The 19,552-nt window shown below is 38.3% G+C and overlaps 1 protein-coding gene across 1 annotated transcript in view; it reads left to right on the forward strand.

Annotated features, from left to right (window-relative positions):
* The window catches only part of Sara (Smad anchor for receptor activation), a 431,539-nt gene that overhangs the window by 353,982 nt on the left and 58,005 nt on the right, over window positions 1-19,552 (forward strand). Inside the window, exon 16 of the mRNA XM_067140577.2 lies at window positions 13,521-13,645. Coding sequence (XP_066996678.2) covers window positions 13,521-13,645 — 125 coding nt within the window. The remainder of the gene's footprint in view (window positions 1-13,520; window positions 13,646-19,552) is intronic.

Raw genomic sequence — 19,552 nt, forward strand, 5'->3', positions numbered from 1 at the left:
TCTGAATACATTCACATGTAATCCCTGCCTGTCGTACAAGGCGACTAAAAGGGTCATGTGGCCATGGTCCCCTCTTTATTTTTTATTGGTTTTTGAGGGTTAGTTGTAGACCTATTAAAAATATTTGATGTGCGTGCTGCTCGGAGGTGGGCCTCTTATGTGTGTTGTTACGCTCAAAAGCCCGCATTTGTAACCACCCAGGGATCTTGCGGGTGGGCAATAAATTTGCTAGAAAAGGGACTCAAATTCAATTGCCAGGAACAACACAACAAAAACAACATAAAACTGCTCATCACTGACGTAGAAATTGCTTGCGACAAAATCCCCTCCCCACAAAGAGAAATAATAAAAAATGTAGCCACAAACAAAGCCCTAAAATTATTACAAGTATTAAAAGTAATGAACAGGTAGTGTTTATTAAATTATCCTTGAGATTCTAAGCCCTAAAAATAATCGTACAAGAAAATTCCACCAAACAACCGAATTGTACCACTCAATACTCAGCATTAAAAACAGTTAAGAACAAAATTAAAAATGACAACCTTGTCATCACAAAAGCAGATAAAGGGAACACAACAGCCATAATGAAGCTATAATCAAGGAAACAGACTTTATTCTTACAAAACAAGAAAAGAAAAGCCTCACCATCAAAAATCCCAAACTCCCCACACTAAGAATCCTCTCCAAAATACACAAAATACTCGTGTCCCATTAGACCAATAGTAAATTTGAAAGATGTGCCAAGTTACGAATTAAGCAATCTACTCAACCAAATTCTAAAAGAAAAATCTCACTTAGAGAAGACAGATTAATTAAAAACAGCCTAGAACTAATTAAAGAACTAAATAAACTTAAAATAACAGAGACCACACGTATGATATCCTTTGACATCACCAACATGTACACCAACGTACCAATAGATGAGTCAATTAAAAATATTGAAAATCTTCTTAAAGAAAACACTTTGCTACAAGAAAAGAAAGAAATTATTAGCCTTTTTAGAACAACGTTACACTAAAATTGCTTTACATTCAACGACAAAATCTATTGCCAAAAAGAAGGTTTAGCCATGGGCTCACTATTGTGAGGTATAATAGCAAATATTTCTCTGAATAACTTCGAAAGCATCTTCTTAACAGGCCAGCATTCAAAAGGAATCTTGCACTGGAGCAGATATGCAGATGACATAACATGCATATATGATAACTATCTGATGTACCCGTGCTTCGCTACGGGATTCTCAGAAAGACTGACTTGGTGGTTTTCCTAACTGAATTCAACATAGGTCATTACAAAAACGTCAGTAGGAATGTAGCGATTGAAAGCAATGTTATCATATAAAATATTCGATCAAATGAAAAATCGCACACTTTCTCTCTTTCAACGAACAGTACTACGGTGCCGATCTAAGAGTCCTAAGTTCCAGAGCTGGAATAACCAGGCCGCAGACTGCCGTGAACACTCCTCTATCATTATTCTGTTAAATATGCACACTACTCATTCCAATCAGTGCCTCAGAGTAGGGATTGAATAGCTCGAATACTATGATGAGCCAGTGTGTTACGTACCAGATATATCATAAAATGTATGAACCAAAGGAATAGCATGCTACAGAAGGAAGTTATCTTACTCCCCAGCTACTTCCCGCCAATATACAGGCAGGCTGTTACAGTCGCTACGACCAGGCAAGTTGCCTGTGTGGTTAAGGGCGCGAAGCTGTGAGCTTGTATCCGGGAGAGAGTGGATTCGAACCCCACTGCCGGCAACCCTGAAGATAGTATTCCGTGGTTTCCCATTTTCACACCAGTCATACCAGGCCGTACCTTAAAGCCAAGGCCGCTTCCTTCACACCACTATTCATTTCCTATCCCATCGTCGTCATAGACCTACCTATGTCGGTGTGACGTCAAGCAAATTTTAAAAAAACCTCGGTACGCTGCAGTAATCCTATCTATCGGGGATGAGAGGAAACAGAAGACAAAAAGCACATCACAACAAACAGTGGTCAATGTAATGTTATTGTTGATAAAGTTTATGTGCTTTCTATATTGCAGGCCTTCACATTAGTTTTCTTTCAACTCTGTGATATTAGGGTGTCTTACAAAATTATTTATATCGTAGACTATAGTTCCTTATTCTCAGAATTTACATACCAATTTTCACTAAATTCTGTTTACCCATTTTCTCGTGACTCGGCGCTGATATGGACTTAGTAACAAAAATCCAAATTCATGAATATCTCTGATTATATGCGGTACGGTAACAATGTATAAGACATAAGTGATCGGAAATTTAATAACTTCTTACGTAACTACTACTAACTAATGACATAACTAAAGTTAGGTTAGTTATGTAGTATTTATCGATACGACCACTAATAACATAAATAACTTATTTGAGAATTACATTTCAGGCCTTCCCCTAAACTACCATTTCACTCAACGTGCATATAATAATTTGTAGCCTAGATTGCAGTGGTTCATCACCCGACAGTACATACCGATTTTCATTAAATTCTCTTCAGCCGTTTTATCGTGATGCGTGAACATACATACATACATACATACAGACAGACAGACAGACAGACAGAACTTACGGAAAAGTAAAAATGCATTTTGTTGTCACTGTGGATATAACCAACACAGAAATACCATTCTTTTCAAATTCTGAGTAATGTACAGACAAAACTCTTATTTTATATATACAGATTTATCGATACGACCACCAATAACATAAATAACTTATTTGAGAATTACATTTCAGGCCTTCCCCTAAACTACCATTTCACTCAGCGTGAATAAAATAATTTATAGCCGAGCTTGTAGTCGTTCATCACCCGACATTACATACCGATTTTCATTAAATTCTCTTCAACCGTTTTCTATTGATGCGTGTACAATCAGACAGACAGACAGACAGAAATTGTGGAAAAGTAAAAAATGCATTTCTTTGTTATTGTGGACATGACAGATACAGAAATACCATTCATTTCAAATTCTGAGCAATGTACAGGCAAAACACTTATTTTATATATATAGATATATAGATTACATTCTAGGCTTTCCCCTAAACTACCATTTCACTCAGTGCGAATAACATTATTGATAGCCTAGATTATAGCGACCTATTCCCCGACTTTGCATACCAATTTTCGTGAAGATACGACCAGTAATAAAATAAATATTTGACAATTAAATTTTAGGCCTTCCCCTAAACTACAATTTTTCTCAGCGTGTATAGCCTATATTGTAGCGACTTATTTCCCATCCTTGTCAAGCGATTTTCATTAAGACACAACCACCAATAACATAAATATTTGAGAATTAAATTTCAGGCCTTCCCCTAAACTACCATTTTGCTCAGTGTGATTAAAATAATTTATGGCCTAGATTGTAGCGGTTCATCACCCGGCTTCACATTCCGATTTTCATTAAATTCTCTTCAGCCGTTTTCTCGTGATGCGTGTACATACATACATACATACAGACAGACAGACAGACAGACAGACAGAAATTACGGAAAAGTAAAAAATGCATTTTCTTGTTACTGTGAACATGACCAATACAGAAATACAATTCTTTTCAAATTTTGAGCAATGTACAGACAAAACTCTTATTTTATATATATAGATAATATCACCAGTGAACACACTAAATTCTTTACACAAGTCCATCAAGTTCACATTAGTATGAGAAACTAACAAGAAATTAAAATCCTGTATTTAGGGGAATAATCCCTGCCACCGAATAATCCTCGCACCCTAACTTTAGGAAGGCTCATTTTGAAAAAATTAAATGCCAACATTGATGCAAATAAAACCCGCACCCCAATATAGTGCCTCAAATTTTATAAAACTATGTGGGGATTATTCACATAAATACGGTATTTAAACATCCCAATCAACAGAAATGACAACCTGTCTTACAAAGTATACAGAATGCTTACTCAGATGTCATACACTATTGACAACGAATTGAACCACCCATACAGACACAAAATAGGACTGAATACAATGATACACAGAGCTATTTCCGTATCAATGAGCACAATGGATTTCAATGAAGAGGTACAAATCATTAAACAAATCACGAAAGAAAACAACCACCCTCCGGACACAGTAGATAAACTATTAAATAAACATAAGAACAATGCCTGGGAAACAACCACACATGACAGGGAAAAATACGTGGTTCTCAACTACATTAACAAAAACACATACAAAGTAGCTAACATTTTCAAGAAAGAAGGTTTAAAAGTAGCCTTTAGAATGAACAATACACTCCAGAGACACATCAGCAAGTGCAGTCTAAACAAAAAATGACCCTCTCTGAAAGTCCAGAGTCTATGAATTCAAGTGCCAAGAACCTAACTGCAATGCCACATATATAGGTCAAACAAAACGTAATTTCCACACAAGATACAAAGAACACAAGAACGCAATCAGATATAATCAGCATTTAGCCTTCGGGGAACACATATACGATAGTTCACACCATTTCACAGGCATCAACACAGATGTAACAATTTTGCACATCGAAAATAAAAGTAAATCTTTGAATGTAAAGGAAGCCGTTGAAATTTACGTCGCAAAAAAAGCTAACGTAACTAACCTAAATGACCATATACATTTCAAAAATCCCCTCCCCCCCCCTTTCACTATTTGCTCTACTCACATGATCTGGACAACACTTACTCTTTAAATTAGCGCTTAACAGCCTTTAGAGTATGGTTTTTCATTATATATTTTTTTTTTTTTGCTATGGGATTTACATTGCACCGACACAGATAGGTCTTATGGCGACGATGGGATGGGAAAGGCCTAGGAGTTGGAAGGAAGCGGCCGTGGCCTTAATTAAGGTACAGCCCCAGCATTTGCCTGGTGTGAAAATGGGAAACCATGGAAAACCATTTTCAGGGCTGCCGATAGTGGGATTCGAACCTACTATCTCCCGGATGCAAGCTTCACAGCCGCGCGCCTCTACGCGCACGGCCAACTCGCCCGGTTTTCATTATAATAATGCTTGTTGCTGTGCTCATGGAAGCACGCAAATAAATCAGCTCTCGGTTGAAGCAAATTTTGTAAGTGAACAGAAACAATGTGTGGTAAGGAAACATGCAGATCTGTGGAACGTGTTCCAGGGTTCAAGTTGAGAGCAGTTTTGAATCAATATTTTTGTTTATATTAGAATAATACTAAAAATGGATCACCATCCTAGTAAAGCTAGCAGCGGTAGTGTCGTCGGTAGTGCCATCCAAATCAAACTGGCGGTGAGAAAGGCACTGGCCGAGGTAGTGCTGTCCGAAGGCTTTATGGACAGTATTGTGAATGCAGTGGCGAGACAGGTGATGGAAATTTTGGTGAAAGAACTTGAGCGTAGTCTCCAGTTCAATGCTGAATTGGTGAATGAACTAAACAAAAAACTTAAGTGCCGTGAAAAAGAAATAAAACATGTCAGTTAAGAAGTTGAGGCATAGTGCGGCTCCCTGGAACGGTACCAAAGAAGGTCAAGTTTATGTCTGTTTGGTATTGCAGAAAGTGAGGGTGAGAACACAGACTACACTGTAGTGAGCCTGTAGCATAAACTGGAGGCCAAGATAACCAAAACTGACATTGACAGAAGCCACAGAGTAGGTCCGAAGGTGCCCGGAAAACCTTGGCCCATCATTGTGAAGTTTACGTCCTTCCACTCCAGGCAAGAGGCTTTCACATGGAAGTGCCAACTAAAAGGAACACCTACCACGATACGGGAGGACTTGACTGCAACTCGTCTAGCAATTTTGAAGGCAGCCATGGCTGTTCATGGACTGAGGAACACTTGGACTGATCACGGGGATGTCATAATTAAGTTTGCAGATGGTACAAGGCATCATATCAACCGCATGTGTGATATTCCTAGATTGTATTCTGCAAACATCACTACCCATCACTATAGAACTGCACTCTCTTTTAATGTGAGTACCAAAATATTGTCTTCCCTTGCCTCCATAATATAAAAACACTATACAGTTAACTTTCACATTTTCTTTTCTTCTCTCTCTCTCTCTCTCTCTCTCTCTCTCGCTGTCTCTCTCATAACTCATAACACACTTCCCATCACATCTTTTACTATATCAGGCATCTGTTTTACAAGTGTGACATCGTTAATTTCAACGCTCTAACCTGAAAAATCTTATTTTGACCAGAAACTGCATCACTCCAAGCTGTAATATTCTTAGAGTTGTAGATCAAATCAAATCAAAACACTTTATTTGCAAATGAAGTGTCTACCTCAGTGGAAAATGATACACAAAAATACATGTGTTCTCAACACCAAATTTTAAATTTAAAAGAAAAAAGACATTATTCCTAAAATACAGCATTATACAATTTACATTGACAATTTTTCTATTAAACACACAGCTCAACCTTAATAAATGTATATTCTTCTTCTTCGTCATCTTCTTCATTTAGGCCTACAATGGACCACGTGGTTCCTAACTCTGGTGAGCTGTTTTCTTCCTGTGAGCCCAGTATTCCTTCATTCTAGCGCTATGGATATCTTTTCTTTCTCGAGTCCGTTTCACTCCTACTCCTGGACTCAGTGATTTAGTTGTTAGTGACTGGAGAGAGTCAGATATCTTGACTAAATTTCTGAACTTATCTCTGTTGTAAATGTCAATGTGATCAATGTTTAGGTATTGTAGGTCTTTCCGAACTAAATTCGTCCATTTGCCATTTGTTGCTTTCCCTCTAGATACATCGTTAAAGATCCTTGAAGTGAGTCTCTGGCTGTCCATCCTGACTACGTAACCATAGAACATTAGTCTTCTTTTCCTCATAGCTGTTGTAATGCTCTCTATTTTACTGTACAGTTCCTTGTTGTGCCTGATTCTGTACCCATCTCCTTCTTTAATGGGACCCATAATCCTTCTGAGGATCTTTCGCTCTTTCAGTTCCAGTTTTCTGAGTTGTCCTTTCCGGGTCATGTTTAGGCATTCTGAGGCGTACAGTACAGATGGTCTTACTACAGTGTTGTAGTGTCTAAGTTTAAGATTCAAGGAGAAGGATTTAGACTTGTAATGTTCTTACAAAGATGATAAGCTCTTTCTAATTTTGTGCATCTACACTTCATTGGAAGGTCTTCATTAACATTTGGGGTTATCCATTCTCCAAGATATTTGAATGAGTTGGCCTTGTGTATTATTTTGTCCCCCAAAGAAATGAAGTTGTGTGCTTCTTTGATGTTGGTCAGAAATTCTGTTCTGTTGACAGCGATCTTCAGCCCTACGTTAGCTGCTATGCGTTCTAGGGAGGATAGCTGGTACGTAGCTTCTTCCATACTTGAAGCTAAGAGTGTGAGGTCATCTGCGAAGGCTAAGCAAGTGACTGTTAACTTGTCTTTTTTGTAGCCAATTTTTAATCCAGAGTTGTTGTAGCTGTTGTAATGCTCTCTATTTTACTGTACAGTTCCTTGTTGTGCCTGATTCTGTACCCATCTCCTTCTTTAATGGGACCCATAATCCTTCTGAGGATCTTTCGCTCTTTCAGTTCCAGTTTTCTGAGTTGTCCTTTCCGGGTCATGTTTAGGCATTCTGAGGCGTACAGTACAGATGGACATGGTGACTTTGGACATGGTGTTCGTTAGAGTAGCCTTCACAAGATTCAAAGTCTTCTTATCCAGTCCCATTTCAGTCAATGTCTCAAAGAGGGACTGTCTGTCTACCGAGTCGTAGGCCTTCTGGAAGTCAACGAAAATTGCTACATAGGGTGAGGTGCTGAGGTTTTTGTAGGTAAAGATAGTTTTGAGGTTCAGAATCTGCTCTGTGCATGACCTTGACTTCCTAAATCCAGCTTGGTATTCTCCTATGCAGGAGTCTAATTGTGCCTCCGCTTTTTTAAGCAATGCTTTGGAGAAGATTTTGCAAATCACTGATAGGAGGGAGACCCCTCTATAGTTGTTAGGGTCTAACTTGTCTCCTTTCTTGTGCAGCGGGTGGATGATAGCTGAAGTCCAATCCCTTGGTAGTGTTTCTGTTATCCAGATGTCAGTTATGATTCTGAGGATACTGTCAATTGACTCTTCATCTGCATGTTTGCATAATTCTGCAATGATGCCATCTTCGCCTGCTGCTCTTTTAGATTTCAGTTCAGAGATGATCTGTTTGATTTCTTCTTTGGTAGGAGGAAGGGAGTCAGAGTTAATAACATTCTTGGGTTGAAATTGTAGTTTTTCCTCTGGTTCTTCTGCATTGAGGAGGTCATCAAAATATTTTTCAAGGGCTGTAGTACAATCTTCATTGTTCATTTTCAGTTCTCTGTCTGGTCCTTGAAGGTGAAGTGTAGGGGTTGAGTAAGCATTTGTCTGAGATTTTGGAGTTTTGTACAAGTTACTGGTGTTGTTCCTTTGAAAGTCTTTCTCTGCCTGATCTATGATGTTGTTAAATTGCCTCTTAGCATTTCTGATTGTGTTGGCCGTGTTCTTTCTGACTGTTAGGAAGGCTGTATGATTTTCCGTGGTTTTGTTGCAGTTCCATTTCACCAATGCCTGTCTTCTCTCCTCTATTGCCTTATCACATGTTGGTGTCCACCATGGGTGCTTACACCTTCTGGTTACAAGGATGGTTTCTGTTGCTGCATCTATCAGTGCCTTCTGTAGGTTAGGCCAATCCGTTTTATTCTGATTATTGCTTAGGACCTTAGTAAAGTTGTTGTTCTCTTTCAACTGGGCTGGATTAAATTTTGGGATTCTGGGCCTGGTGTAATTTTTACCTCTGCACTTTGTGAGTGGAATGAAATTTGCTTTGACCAAAGATAGGTAGTGATCTGAATCAATATTGGTGCCTCTCAATACCTTGACATTCATTATTTCCTTGCTATTCCTTCTATTGATGGCAATGTCATCTAGCTGGTACTCTCCTAACAAGGGATTGGGACACCTCCAGGTCTTGGCTTTTCGGGGTAGGTGTCTGATTGCTGTAGATTTCAGAACATGTTTGTGATTTTTACACAGATTGATCAGCCTCTCACCATTACAATTGGTTCTCTTGTGGGCCGGGTATTCTCAGACTATGTTCTTAAACCTGCGCTCCTTACCAATCTGGGCATTAAAGTCCCCCATCAAGATGATCACGTGATGTTCTGGAATCTTATCAATTGTCTCTTCCAGTTCTTCCCAAAAGTATTCAACACTTTCAATATCACTCTTATTAGTATCATTGGTAGGTGCATGGAAGTTAACAATCGTGTAGGCTTTTTTGAGACTTCTGAAGGCTATAGTGGACGTTCTCCCATTTGGTAATTAGAAAGAGATAATGGATTTGATCATTTTGTTGTTGACTATTAAGCCTGTACCCAGGTGAGGCATATTCTTCATCACTCTCTGACCTGGCTGTCCCTTGTAGATCCTGAAGCCGTGTGACTCAAAAGGTTCTTCGTACGTAAATCTTGTCTCCTCTAAAGCCGTTACAAGGATTTTGTGTTTTGATAGGGCATCCAATGTGTGTTTCAGTTTTCCCGTTTGTAGGATGGAATTAATGTTTATCATTACCAGATAGTTGATGTGTTTCTTCCTCTTACATGAAGATGCAGGCTCCCCAAAATCTGATGGCCTGCTTGCCCCGCTGCGAGTGGGGGTGGATTTGTTTCCACCTGGGGAAGATTTCCAATTAGTCGTTTGCCCCATGTTTCCAGAGTTACAAAAAAGTTTAGTGGGGTTACCCGAAGGTAACGTAGTGTTTAACTATCAAGGTTGTAAGCCTTGAAGCGCCCAGCACTGATCTGTTCACAAACCCAGCTTCCCGCTGGGATTGGTTACTCAACCTTCCACTGGGTTGCTCAGCTTAACAGGGGGCACCTCGTGTAGGTTACATGCTGGAGTTGTAGTGAAAGAGGCTAGTTGGGTTCTCTTGCTGAACCCAATATATTATTGTTGCAAGAGTTTGGTAACGACGCATTTCACTACTATTTTCCCAGAGTCACAAGGACTCTTCCCAGGTTGATTCCTGGGACCTAATAAATGTATATTATTTACAAAATTCTACTCATAATATCTTCTGTAACTTACATCATCAACTCATAAACAGTATGTGGAATCACTTCAAAAAACACTATACAATTGCTATAAGATTTAAATGTACATTGCTTTTTTTAAAACCCATTTCTGTACCTAACGTGCATAACGACCTGCTGCATCTTAACCAGAGCCCCATTTGGCACTGCTTTTCAGACTTCCTGAAGGGTCTTCACAGCTACCGTGGCAGTCCCAGGGCCCTCGAAGTCCCCACTGTACTTCACCCCTACAGGCAGTCCCCTACTTCAGCTGTCCAGAATTAATTTATTCACAAAATTTCTTTATTTACAATAATCTACACAGGTCGAATGTCCTCTAAAACTTCTTTTCTCTGTTCCCGTTTATTATTTTCTTGAATATCTGTACAAGTTTTGGGAAAGGATCAAACACTTCCCCAGGTAAACTGTTGCATTCCTTCATGCCGTTCCCATTGATTGAAAATTTACCCCAATTATTTCTGCTAAAATCCTGTCTAATTTTATACTTGTGATTAGCCCTGCCGATATAATTATCCTCTCACAGATTTCCCCTCAAGCTTCCTCTCCTGTATAGGCTGTATATAGTCCTTATAAGTCTAGTTTTCTCCCTTCTCTTACTTAAAGCTTCCCACCCAAATTTCTCTAACATTCCTGATACACTACTCTTTCTTCTGAAATCCCCTGTTAAAAGTCTTGCTGCTTTCCTCTGCACACCATCTGTTTCTTTTATTAGGTATTCCTGGTGAGGATCCCAAACACTGTTTGCATATTCCAAGAATGGACGAACCATACTTAAGTTAACTTTTCTCTTTTAATTCTTTGTTGCATCCGTTAAGTAGTGTCATTATGACATGTAACGATCTGTATGCTTTCCCAACAATGTCATCAACATGACCCTTCCAGTGCAAATTACTTTCAAATCTCACACCTTAATATTTGCACTTGCCATCTTTTTGGGAAAATTACCTCATCCAAAGTATGTTCAAATTCAGTTTTTAAGCTTCTGTTTGTAAATGTTGTTGACAATTAATTTGCCTCCATTCATCTTCATATTATTCTCTTCAACCCATTGTTGGATACTGTCAAGGTCCCTTTGTAATTCTGTACAATCCTCTTTGTTATTTTTTTCCCTATAAACAATTATGTCATTATTTTTGATGTTATGGTGTTCCCTAAATTACTTGTATATGTTAAGAATAGTAATGGGCCGATTATACTACCCTGTGGAATTCCCTTCCAAACTTTCTCTTCTTATGATGCATGATTTCCTACTTTGAATATTTGAACCCTTGAATTTAGAAATATTATTAACCAACATATAACCCTTATGTCCAGTTTCCCTCCAGTTTCTTTGATAATATTTCATGTTCCACTCTGTCAAATGCCTGGGAAAGGTCTATGGCTATGTAATCCAACTGGCCTCCTGAATCCAACTGATCTGATATGTCCTGCTGAAATCCCACCAGTTGTGCCTCACCAGAAGATTTCTTTCTTAATCCATACTGGCTCCTGAACCAATTTTGTATCTTCACATACCCCTCGAATATTGTTTGCTATTAAACTCTCCAGTATTTTACAAACTATACTGGTCGGGCTGACTGGTCTGTAGTTCTCAGGTTTCTTTTTTCCACCCTTTCCTTTATAAAGTGGTATTATAATAATAATAATAATAATAATAGAGACTAGCCTCTGTGGCTCAGGGGGCAGCACGCCGGCCTCTCACCGCTGGGTTCCGTGGTTCAAATCCCGGTCACTCCATGCAGGATTTGTTCTGGACAGAGCGGAAGCGGGACAGATTTTTCTCCTGGTACTCCGGTTTTCCCTGTCATATTTCATTCCAAAGTTTTTCATTACTATTATTGTTGTTGTTATTATTATTATTATTATTATTATTATTATTATTATTATTATTATTTCAATTCCATACTTCATTTACCTAAAATCATTAACTTACATTCATCCATATTACATAAAATACATTGTAACATGAAGGTTAATATAATTCTCTTCCCTCTCCAGTGATAAGGAAGATTCCACAGCACTCCACTCACTCCGCCCCTATTTCCCCCTCCCCTCTCCACGGTACAGTATGCTAGACTATAACATCCAATAGGAAGGGTCCACAACATTCTACTCACCCCTCTCCTGCTCCCCTCCCCTCTCCGCAAACAGTATGCTTGCTCAAAACATTCAATTTGCCTCTCCATGACCATAGTCCTGAAATGGTGTTTGGTGACAATGGACTTATCAGCAGCAGTTTAGATAAGTACAGAAGTTTTTTCATTATGTTTATACTTGTAAACTCATTATTTGTCGATACTTGTTCATATTATCACCTAACTCTCTATCATTGACAAGTTTACGCAACGTAAACAATACCGTACATATATACGCATGTTTCAATTGATTTGATAGAATCTGAGGATGTTCGTGCAGAATGAAACATGTCATTCTCTGTATAATAGTGTGTATTTTTTCACACGTATGATTATAGTGTTAAAATTTATATTGAAATTGTTGTGTGTTTGACAGACTGGGAAGTGTTTTTGTTATATCTTGTAAATACAGTACTTCCCACTGTACGAAATTTTCAATGAATTTATGAATCCATTTAAGATTTAGAACTCTAACACTTTGGAATTTCTCTGCAAAAAATCTCACTGCACAGACAGGCTCTATACAGACATACAAATCATAAATGAACACTCGTGGAATTGAGTAATTAGGCCTATTATTTGTCATTTTGTACTCTTACGAGATGTTACCCTAAGATTAGATACATGTTTTCTCTTTCACTGTTCAGAAGACACTGGGTAACATGAGATTTGAAGGCAACATAGCAGTTCAGTAAACCCCTCTCGTCTCGTGGTTGCAGCTGTCCTTGAGCAGAGGCTTATCTGCAGACATATTTCGTGGGACCACCCAGTTACCAGAAAATTAGACGACCCAGTATAACATGAAATGCAGGGTGTTTCTAGATGAATATTTGCTTTACATGTTTTTGATTAATATTTTTAAAATAATGGCTTCAGTTCATTATGAAGGTATATATGTCTGTCTGCCCCTGCCTGCTTGTTTGTCGAGTCCTTAGTCCGAAGGCTGGTTGGTTCATTAACAGTTTGATCATCAGCTGTCATACAAAGCCCTGGAGTCAATGAACAGACATACCAGGGAAATGAGGAGCTAGGTGATAATTTCCTGTTGCTATCCTCACTTAGCCAAAAGTTGGTGTATATGGAATGTCAATGAAACATACAGCATTATAGTAATAAACCTCATCTTCTATCTCTATTTCAAGTAAATATGTGTTGCAATGGTGAACATTCTCAGGATGAAGTGATAATTGTTCATTACTCCATTCAACCACGTTGCAGCACACCAGTGTTCGAATCAATTACACCTGTTATCCAGATTGTTACATGCGTAATAAATTGCCTGTTTCCACATTTTGGGCATCGGCTTCTTATCAGTCCTAATCACTGTATATTTCCAGGAACTTAGAAGTGCATTACGCAAGATGCAAGACTTCAGTGTAAGATGTGGGCCAGCAGGTGCAGTGCTCCCAGATGAAATGGTGAACATCAAGTGGGTTCAAGATGACCGCAATTTCAACATTGGGTAAGTACAGTTAAAAGCTTGCACCTCATTCCCTTCCTGCCATCATGTATCCCTTTTAGTTATATAATCTCCTGGTAACAAAATATTCCAAGGGTTTTTCTGCCGCATAAACAGGATCTGACCTTAATAACTGACACTTTAAAAAAAGAAAATGATAACAGTGATGTTAAATATTGTTTGTTATTTATACAAGTCTTATTATTCCAAGAGACATTTCAGCTTTACTGTTGTGTAGAGAAATTTCTGATTATAAATCAAGTTAATCTAAATAATACAAGTTCTTTGGCAATTGGCTTTATAATAATACCAATATAATGGTCCGTTATTGGACATTATAAATTTTCCAGCTAACTCATTCTTGGTTGCCTGCATTTCGCCCTCGTGTGCTAAGTTGGGCTCCTCAGTTGGGACTTAGCATACCTCCCAAGACGCAAGGCTAGTGCATAGTGTGGCTTTATGGCTTTGGCTTTATGTCGCATCAACACAAATAGGTCCTATGGCGACGAAGGGATGGGCCTAGGAGAGGGAAAGAAGCGGCCATGGCCTTAATTAAAGTACAGCCTCAGCATTTGCCTGGTGTGAAAATGGGAAACCACGGAAAACCGTCTACAGGGCTGCCAACAGTAGGGTTCGAATCCACTATCTCCCTGATGCAAGCTCATAGCTGTGCACCCCTAACCACACGGTCAACTCACCCAGTAATACAAGTTTAGTACTCTAAGTATTTGAAAAGTAGGTGTAATGTTCCAGTCATGTTGTTAATACTGAACTTATTCATCATGGGTAACTGAATGGAACAAACAAATACAAATCAACTTATTAAATACAAAAATTAAAAGGAACACATACAGGTCATCAAGGGAGTTAGTCATGCAGTTGGGAGCGCACAGCTGTGAGCTTGCATCCGAGAGATAGTGGGTTCAAGCCCCACTGTTGGCAGCCCTGAATATGTTTTTTCCCTTGATTTCCCATTTTCATGCCAGGCAAATGGTGGGGCTGTACCTTATGTAAGGCCACGGGTGCTTTCTTCCATCTCATAGGCCTTTCCTATCCCATCGTCGCCATTAGACCACCTGCAGCAAATTGTAAAAAAAGTCTGTTTCCTCATACATTGTTCAGACTTCATTTTCCATTCTCTCTCTTACTGTCTTGCCTTTCCCGATGTTGTACTGCATACCATTCCTTTATCTGACCCTGTAATAATTAAGAGGGGAATTCCTCAAGGCAGTATTATCGGACCTTTATGTTTTCTTATATATATAAATGATATATGTAAAGGAGTGGAATCGGAGGCAAGGCTTTTTGCGGATGATGTTATTCTCTATAGAGTGATAAATAAGTTACAAGATTGTGAGCAACTGCAACGTGACCTCGAAAATGTTGTGAGATGGACAGCAGGCAATGGTATGTTGATAAACGGGGTTAAAAGTCAGGTTGTGAGTTTCACAAATAGGAAAAGTCCTCTCAGTTTTAATTGCTGCGTTGATACGGTGAAAGTTCCTTTTGGGGATCATTGTAAGTATCTAGGTGTTAATATAAGGAAAGATCTTCATTGGGGTAATCACATAAATGGGATTATAAATAAAGGGTACAGATCTCTGCACATGGTTATGAGGGTGTTTAGGTGTTGTAGTAAGGATGTAAAGGAGTGGGCATATAAGACTCTGGTAAGACCCCAACTACAGTATGGTTCCAGTGTATGGGACCCTCACCAAGATTACCTGATTCAAGAATTGGAAAAAATCCAAAGAAAAGCAGCTCGATTTGTTCTGGGTGATTTCCGACAAAAGAGTAGCGTTACAAAAATGTTGCAAAGTTTGGGTTGGGAAGAATTGAGAGAGAGAAGAAGAGTTCCCTCCTTATGGGCTGGTAGTGACAAAATTCCTGCCTCCACCTAGCAGTTGAGATAAAAGATCATGGAGTATTATTAGTCATATGAGTGCTTTATACCCAGTGACATTTTCTCAATGAAAACTGCCTGTTCAATGCCAATTATCTTGGTATGCTGTTAGTTTATGATGAGACACAGTGAAATATATGCTGTTCATGGAAAACATTTCCCAATTAACAAAGACTCAGTTCATGAGTGTTCCTTGCAGCAGCTTACCATATTTGTATTTGTTTCTCACATAGAAAACCAAGGTATTGAAAGGCCTCATAAATCTTAGATTGGATATGGTGGTAGAAGATCCATATCACATTATCTGGAATATGGCATGTGTAGTTGGTTCACCAGTCTGGACAGTTCACAGAACACTACAGGTGCTACCAATGAATCCTCAGCGACGTCTCCAGCCTCTCCGCAGACCTCCTTCAACACTATCTAATATTGTCTTTTAAAACTCTCTTAAAACTTTCCAACCACCCATTGGAAGTGGAAAAATCTTCCTTTCCAAGCTTTCCTGCAACTCCTCTTGGATGGCGTCATAGCATTGTCCGTGATATGCGTAAATTTCTTGCTCTTGCATAGCAAACCATTCCCAGTCAATTACTTTTTTCCCCTCATTCCCAGTTATTCTGAGCTTTCATTTTACTGTTCCTTTTATTCATAACCACTCTTCAATTAAATCCACCTTTTTCTTAAGAGTATCACAGATGTGAGTTTTCCCAGCCTTAAACTTTGCTACGATTTGCTTAACAGGCAATTTGTCTTTCTCACTAGTTTCTAAAACCTTCATTTTTTTGTGTGTATGCAATCTAAAATCACAGGTTCCTTTCCTTCCATTACTTTTCAATTACACTGTAACTACAGCACAAAGTTCCATGATTGCTAACTGTAAGCACACTAAATTTGTGACTTTTCTATGAAAACTGCACTGCATTGTTCAGCAGGTAGTGTCGCCATCCTCCCAAATTCCTGCGTTCCATTAGTCAACAACTCACTAAGGTTACACTTGCATGGTGATGAAATTAGATAAGGGATTAAGGGAAGCCCCAATGATTCCTGCCTCAAGTATCGGTCTTTCCGCATTCCTACAGTAATGGATGTTCAAACCACACAGAATATCTCTGTCGTGGTCTACATATAGAGTTGCTGCCTTACAACCAGGTGGTCCGAATTAATTTCCTGGCCGTATGCTATCACTGCTGTCTTAGATCCATTCAGAATACACTTGTACTAAATAGGGTTGGGAAGGTTGGGAAGAAAATTTGCATATATTTCCCCGTTATAATCACAAAATTTCCTTCTGTTTTCACATCAGACAGGTTCTATTAAATTCAGGTAAACTCTCATTAATATTGAACCATAATTCACAGGACTGGAAATATTTTCCGATATAGACAGTTTTCCCATTCATAATGGTTCAGCTAAAGGCAGATTTTACTGTACCATGAATATCCTCGAAGAACATATCTTTCCAGTAGCAGTTGATGTAGAGAATAATTATGTATTGACATATGTCCTGGAGAACTGGACTTGAAGGTGTGCAGCCTCTCGTTCATGTTCATGGTTGGACATTTTTGAACACCTGACCTGAGTTTCTCTCGGGTGACTGAAACGGTTCATACTTCACTCTTTCCTTGACAGGATTATTACTATTGTTATTTAGTATTATTAATATATGCTGCTCTAATGTTGAGGTATTTGTTTATTTATAAAGTGTTCATCATTGTGCATAGATTACTGCTAATGTTACATCAATTGATATTTCCTACCCTACTGGCATCTTTCATAGTATATAATTGTACAGTGTGTGGAATATGAATGAATGAATGAATGAATGAATGAATGAATGAATGAATGAATGAATGATAGAATGAATGAATGAATGAATGAATGTACGTACTGGTATCTTGGAAGGATTAGAAGCAGAATACTGGGTATACAAAATAATCAGTACTGATAATTAGTATAGGTACATACTTGACCCGTTGCATAGCAGAGTTGGTTTGAAACTCTTTTCTTATGTTCAAGATTGTAGGACTGAACAATGGCACAGTCAGTTTTCACTTAAGAGTGCTTGAATATTAGAAATCTTTCTCAGTAAATTTACTGATATATTAGAGAACCTTATATTTACGGATGATATTCCTGCTGCCTGGTTTCTACAAGATCAGTTGTAGTTCAATAGAAGTTAAACACACAGTCGTGGTGGTGGTGGTGGTATCAAGGTGATATTAATGGAAGTGTTCTGATATGGTAATAATTTGGAGAGAACTAAATTTGCCTGAAGTTGAATGGAATGGAGCTGCAAGTGAAGCCCATGAACAGAAACTGGCAAATAAGTTAATTTGGGAGAGAGGATTTACACAAATAGTACAAGAACTGACTCGTCGCAATAACTTGCTAGATGTAGTCTTGGTTAAACCCTGGGAAATTGTTGATAAAACTGAGGTAATTGAAGGAATAGGTGACCATAAGGCTGTAATAATGGATGTAGGACTTGTACCAAAAAGGCTTAATAAGAGGGTCACACAAGAAAAGAAATTGTACAGAAAAACTGAAGTTGATGAATTTGGGACTTACCTTAAATCACAATTCATTTGTTGGATAAGTGAAGGGAGTAATGTGGATACACTTTGGGCTAAATTTGTAGAAATCATTTGGGAAGGAGAGAAGAGATAAGAAAATGTAGAATAGTAAACAAAAAATCAAAGAGGGTAGGGAGAGTAGAGAAACTAGAAAACAGCTAATGAGGGAACTGAATAGAGTGAAAAAGGAAGCAAAAGAGAATTAAATAAATGGCATACTTCAAGAGGGTAATGACCACAAAGGGAAATGGAAAAAGCTGTATTCATATATTAGGAATCAAAAAGGAAAAGGAATCCTAATCCCCACAACGGTGGAAGAATGGGGTATCTGTATAACAGATACTGAGAAAACAAATCTATTTAGTAGGGAATTCAGAGATTCAGTAGAAAATTGTCAGGAGTTGGAAACCGAAACAGAAGATAGAGAGGGAGAGACACATAGGGAAACAAGAAACTTCTCATTCACAAATGAAGATATTTTCAGAGAAATCCAACTTCTTCAGCAAGGAAAAGCAGCAGGAAGTGATCAAATTACTGGGGAGGTATTAAAGACAATGGGGTGGTACATAGTGCCTTATTTAAAATTTCTCTTTGACTATGTCATAAATAATAGTGTAATACCAAGGGAATGGAAGGAATCTATAATAATACCAATTTATAAAGGGTGATAAAAGGAAACCTGAGAACTACAGACCAATCAGCCTGACTGATATAGTTCGTAAAATACTGGAGAGTTTAATAGCAAAGTACATCAGAGGGATATGTGATGATAACAATTGGTTCATGAGGAGCCAGTATGGATTTAGAAAGAAATCTTTTGAGGCACAGCTGGTGGGATTTCAGCAGGACATACCACATCAGTTGGATTCAGGAGGCCAGTTCGATTGCATAGCCATAGATCTTTCCAAAGCCTTTGAAAGAGTGGAACATGGAATATTATTAAAGAAATTGGAGGGAATAGGATTGAACGTAAGGGTTATCCGTTAGATAAGAACATTTCTAAATTCAAGGGTTCAGAAAGTCAAAGTAGGAAATAATGTATTACAGGAAGAGAAAGTTTGGAAGGGATTTGTACAGGGTAGTATAATCGGTCCGTTACTTTTCTTAATATACACAAATGATTTAGGGAACAATATAACATCAAAAATAAGATTGTATGTAGATGACATAATTATTTATAGGGAAATAAATAACATTGAGGATTGTTAAGATTTACAAAGAGACCTTGACAGTATCCAACAATGGGTTGAAGAGAATAATATGAAGGTTAATGGAGGCAAATCAACTGTTACAACATTCACAAACAGGAGCTTTAAAATTGAATTTAAATATACTTTGGATGAGGTAGTTATCCCAAAAGATGGCAAGTGCAAATACTTAGGTATGAGATTTGAAAGTAATTTGCACTGGAAGGGTCATGCTGATGACATTGTT

The sequence above is a fragment of the Anabrus simplex genome, chromosome 2 (assembly GCF_040414725.1).
Source record: "Anabrus simplex isolate iqAnaSimp1 chromosome 2, ASM4041472v1, whole genome shotgun sequence".
In the NCBI taxonomy this organism is placed as follows: Eukaryota; Metazoa; Arthropoda; class Insecta; order Orthoptera; family Tettigoniidae; genus Anabrus; species Anabrus simplex.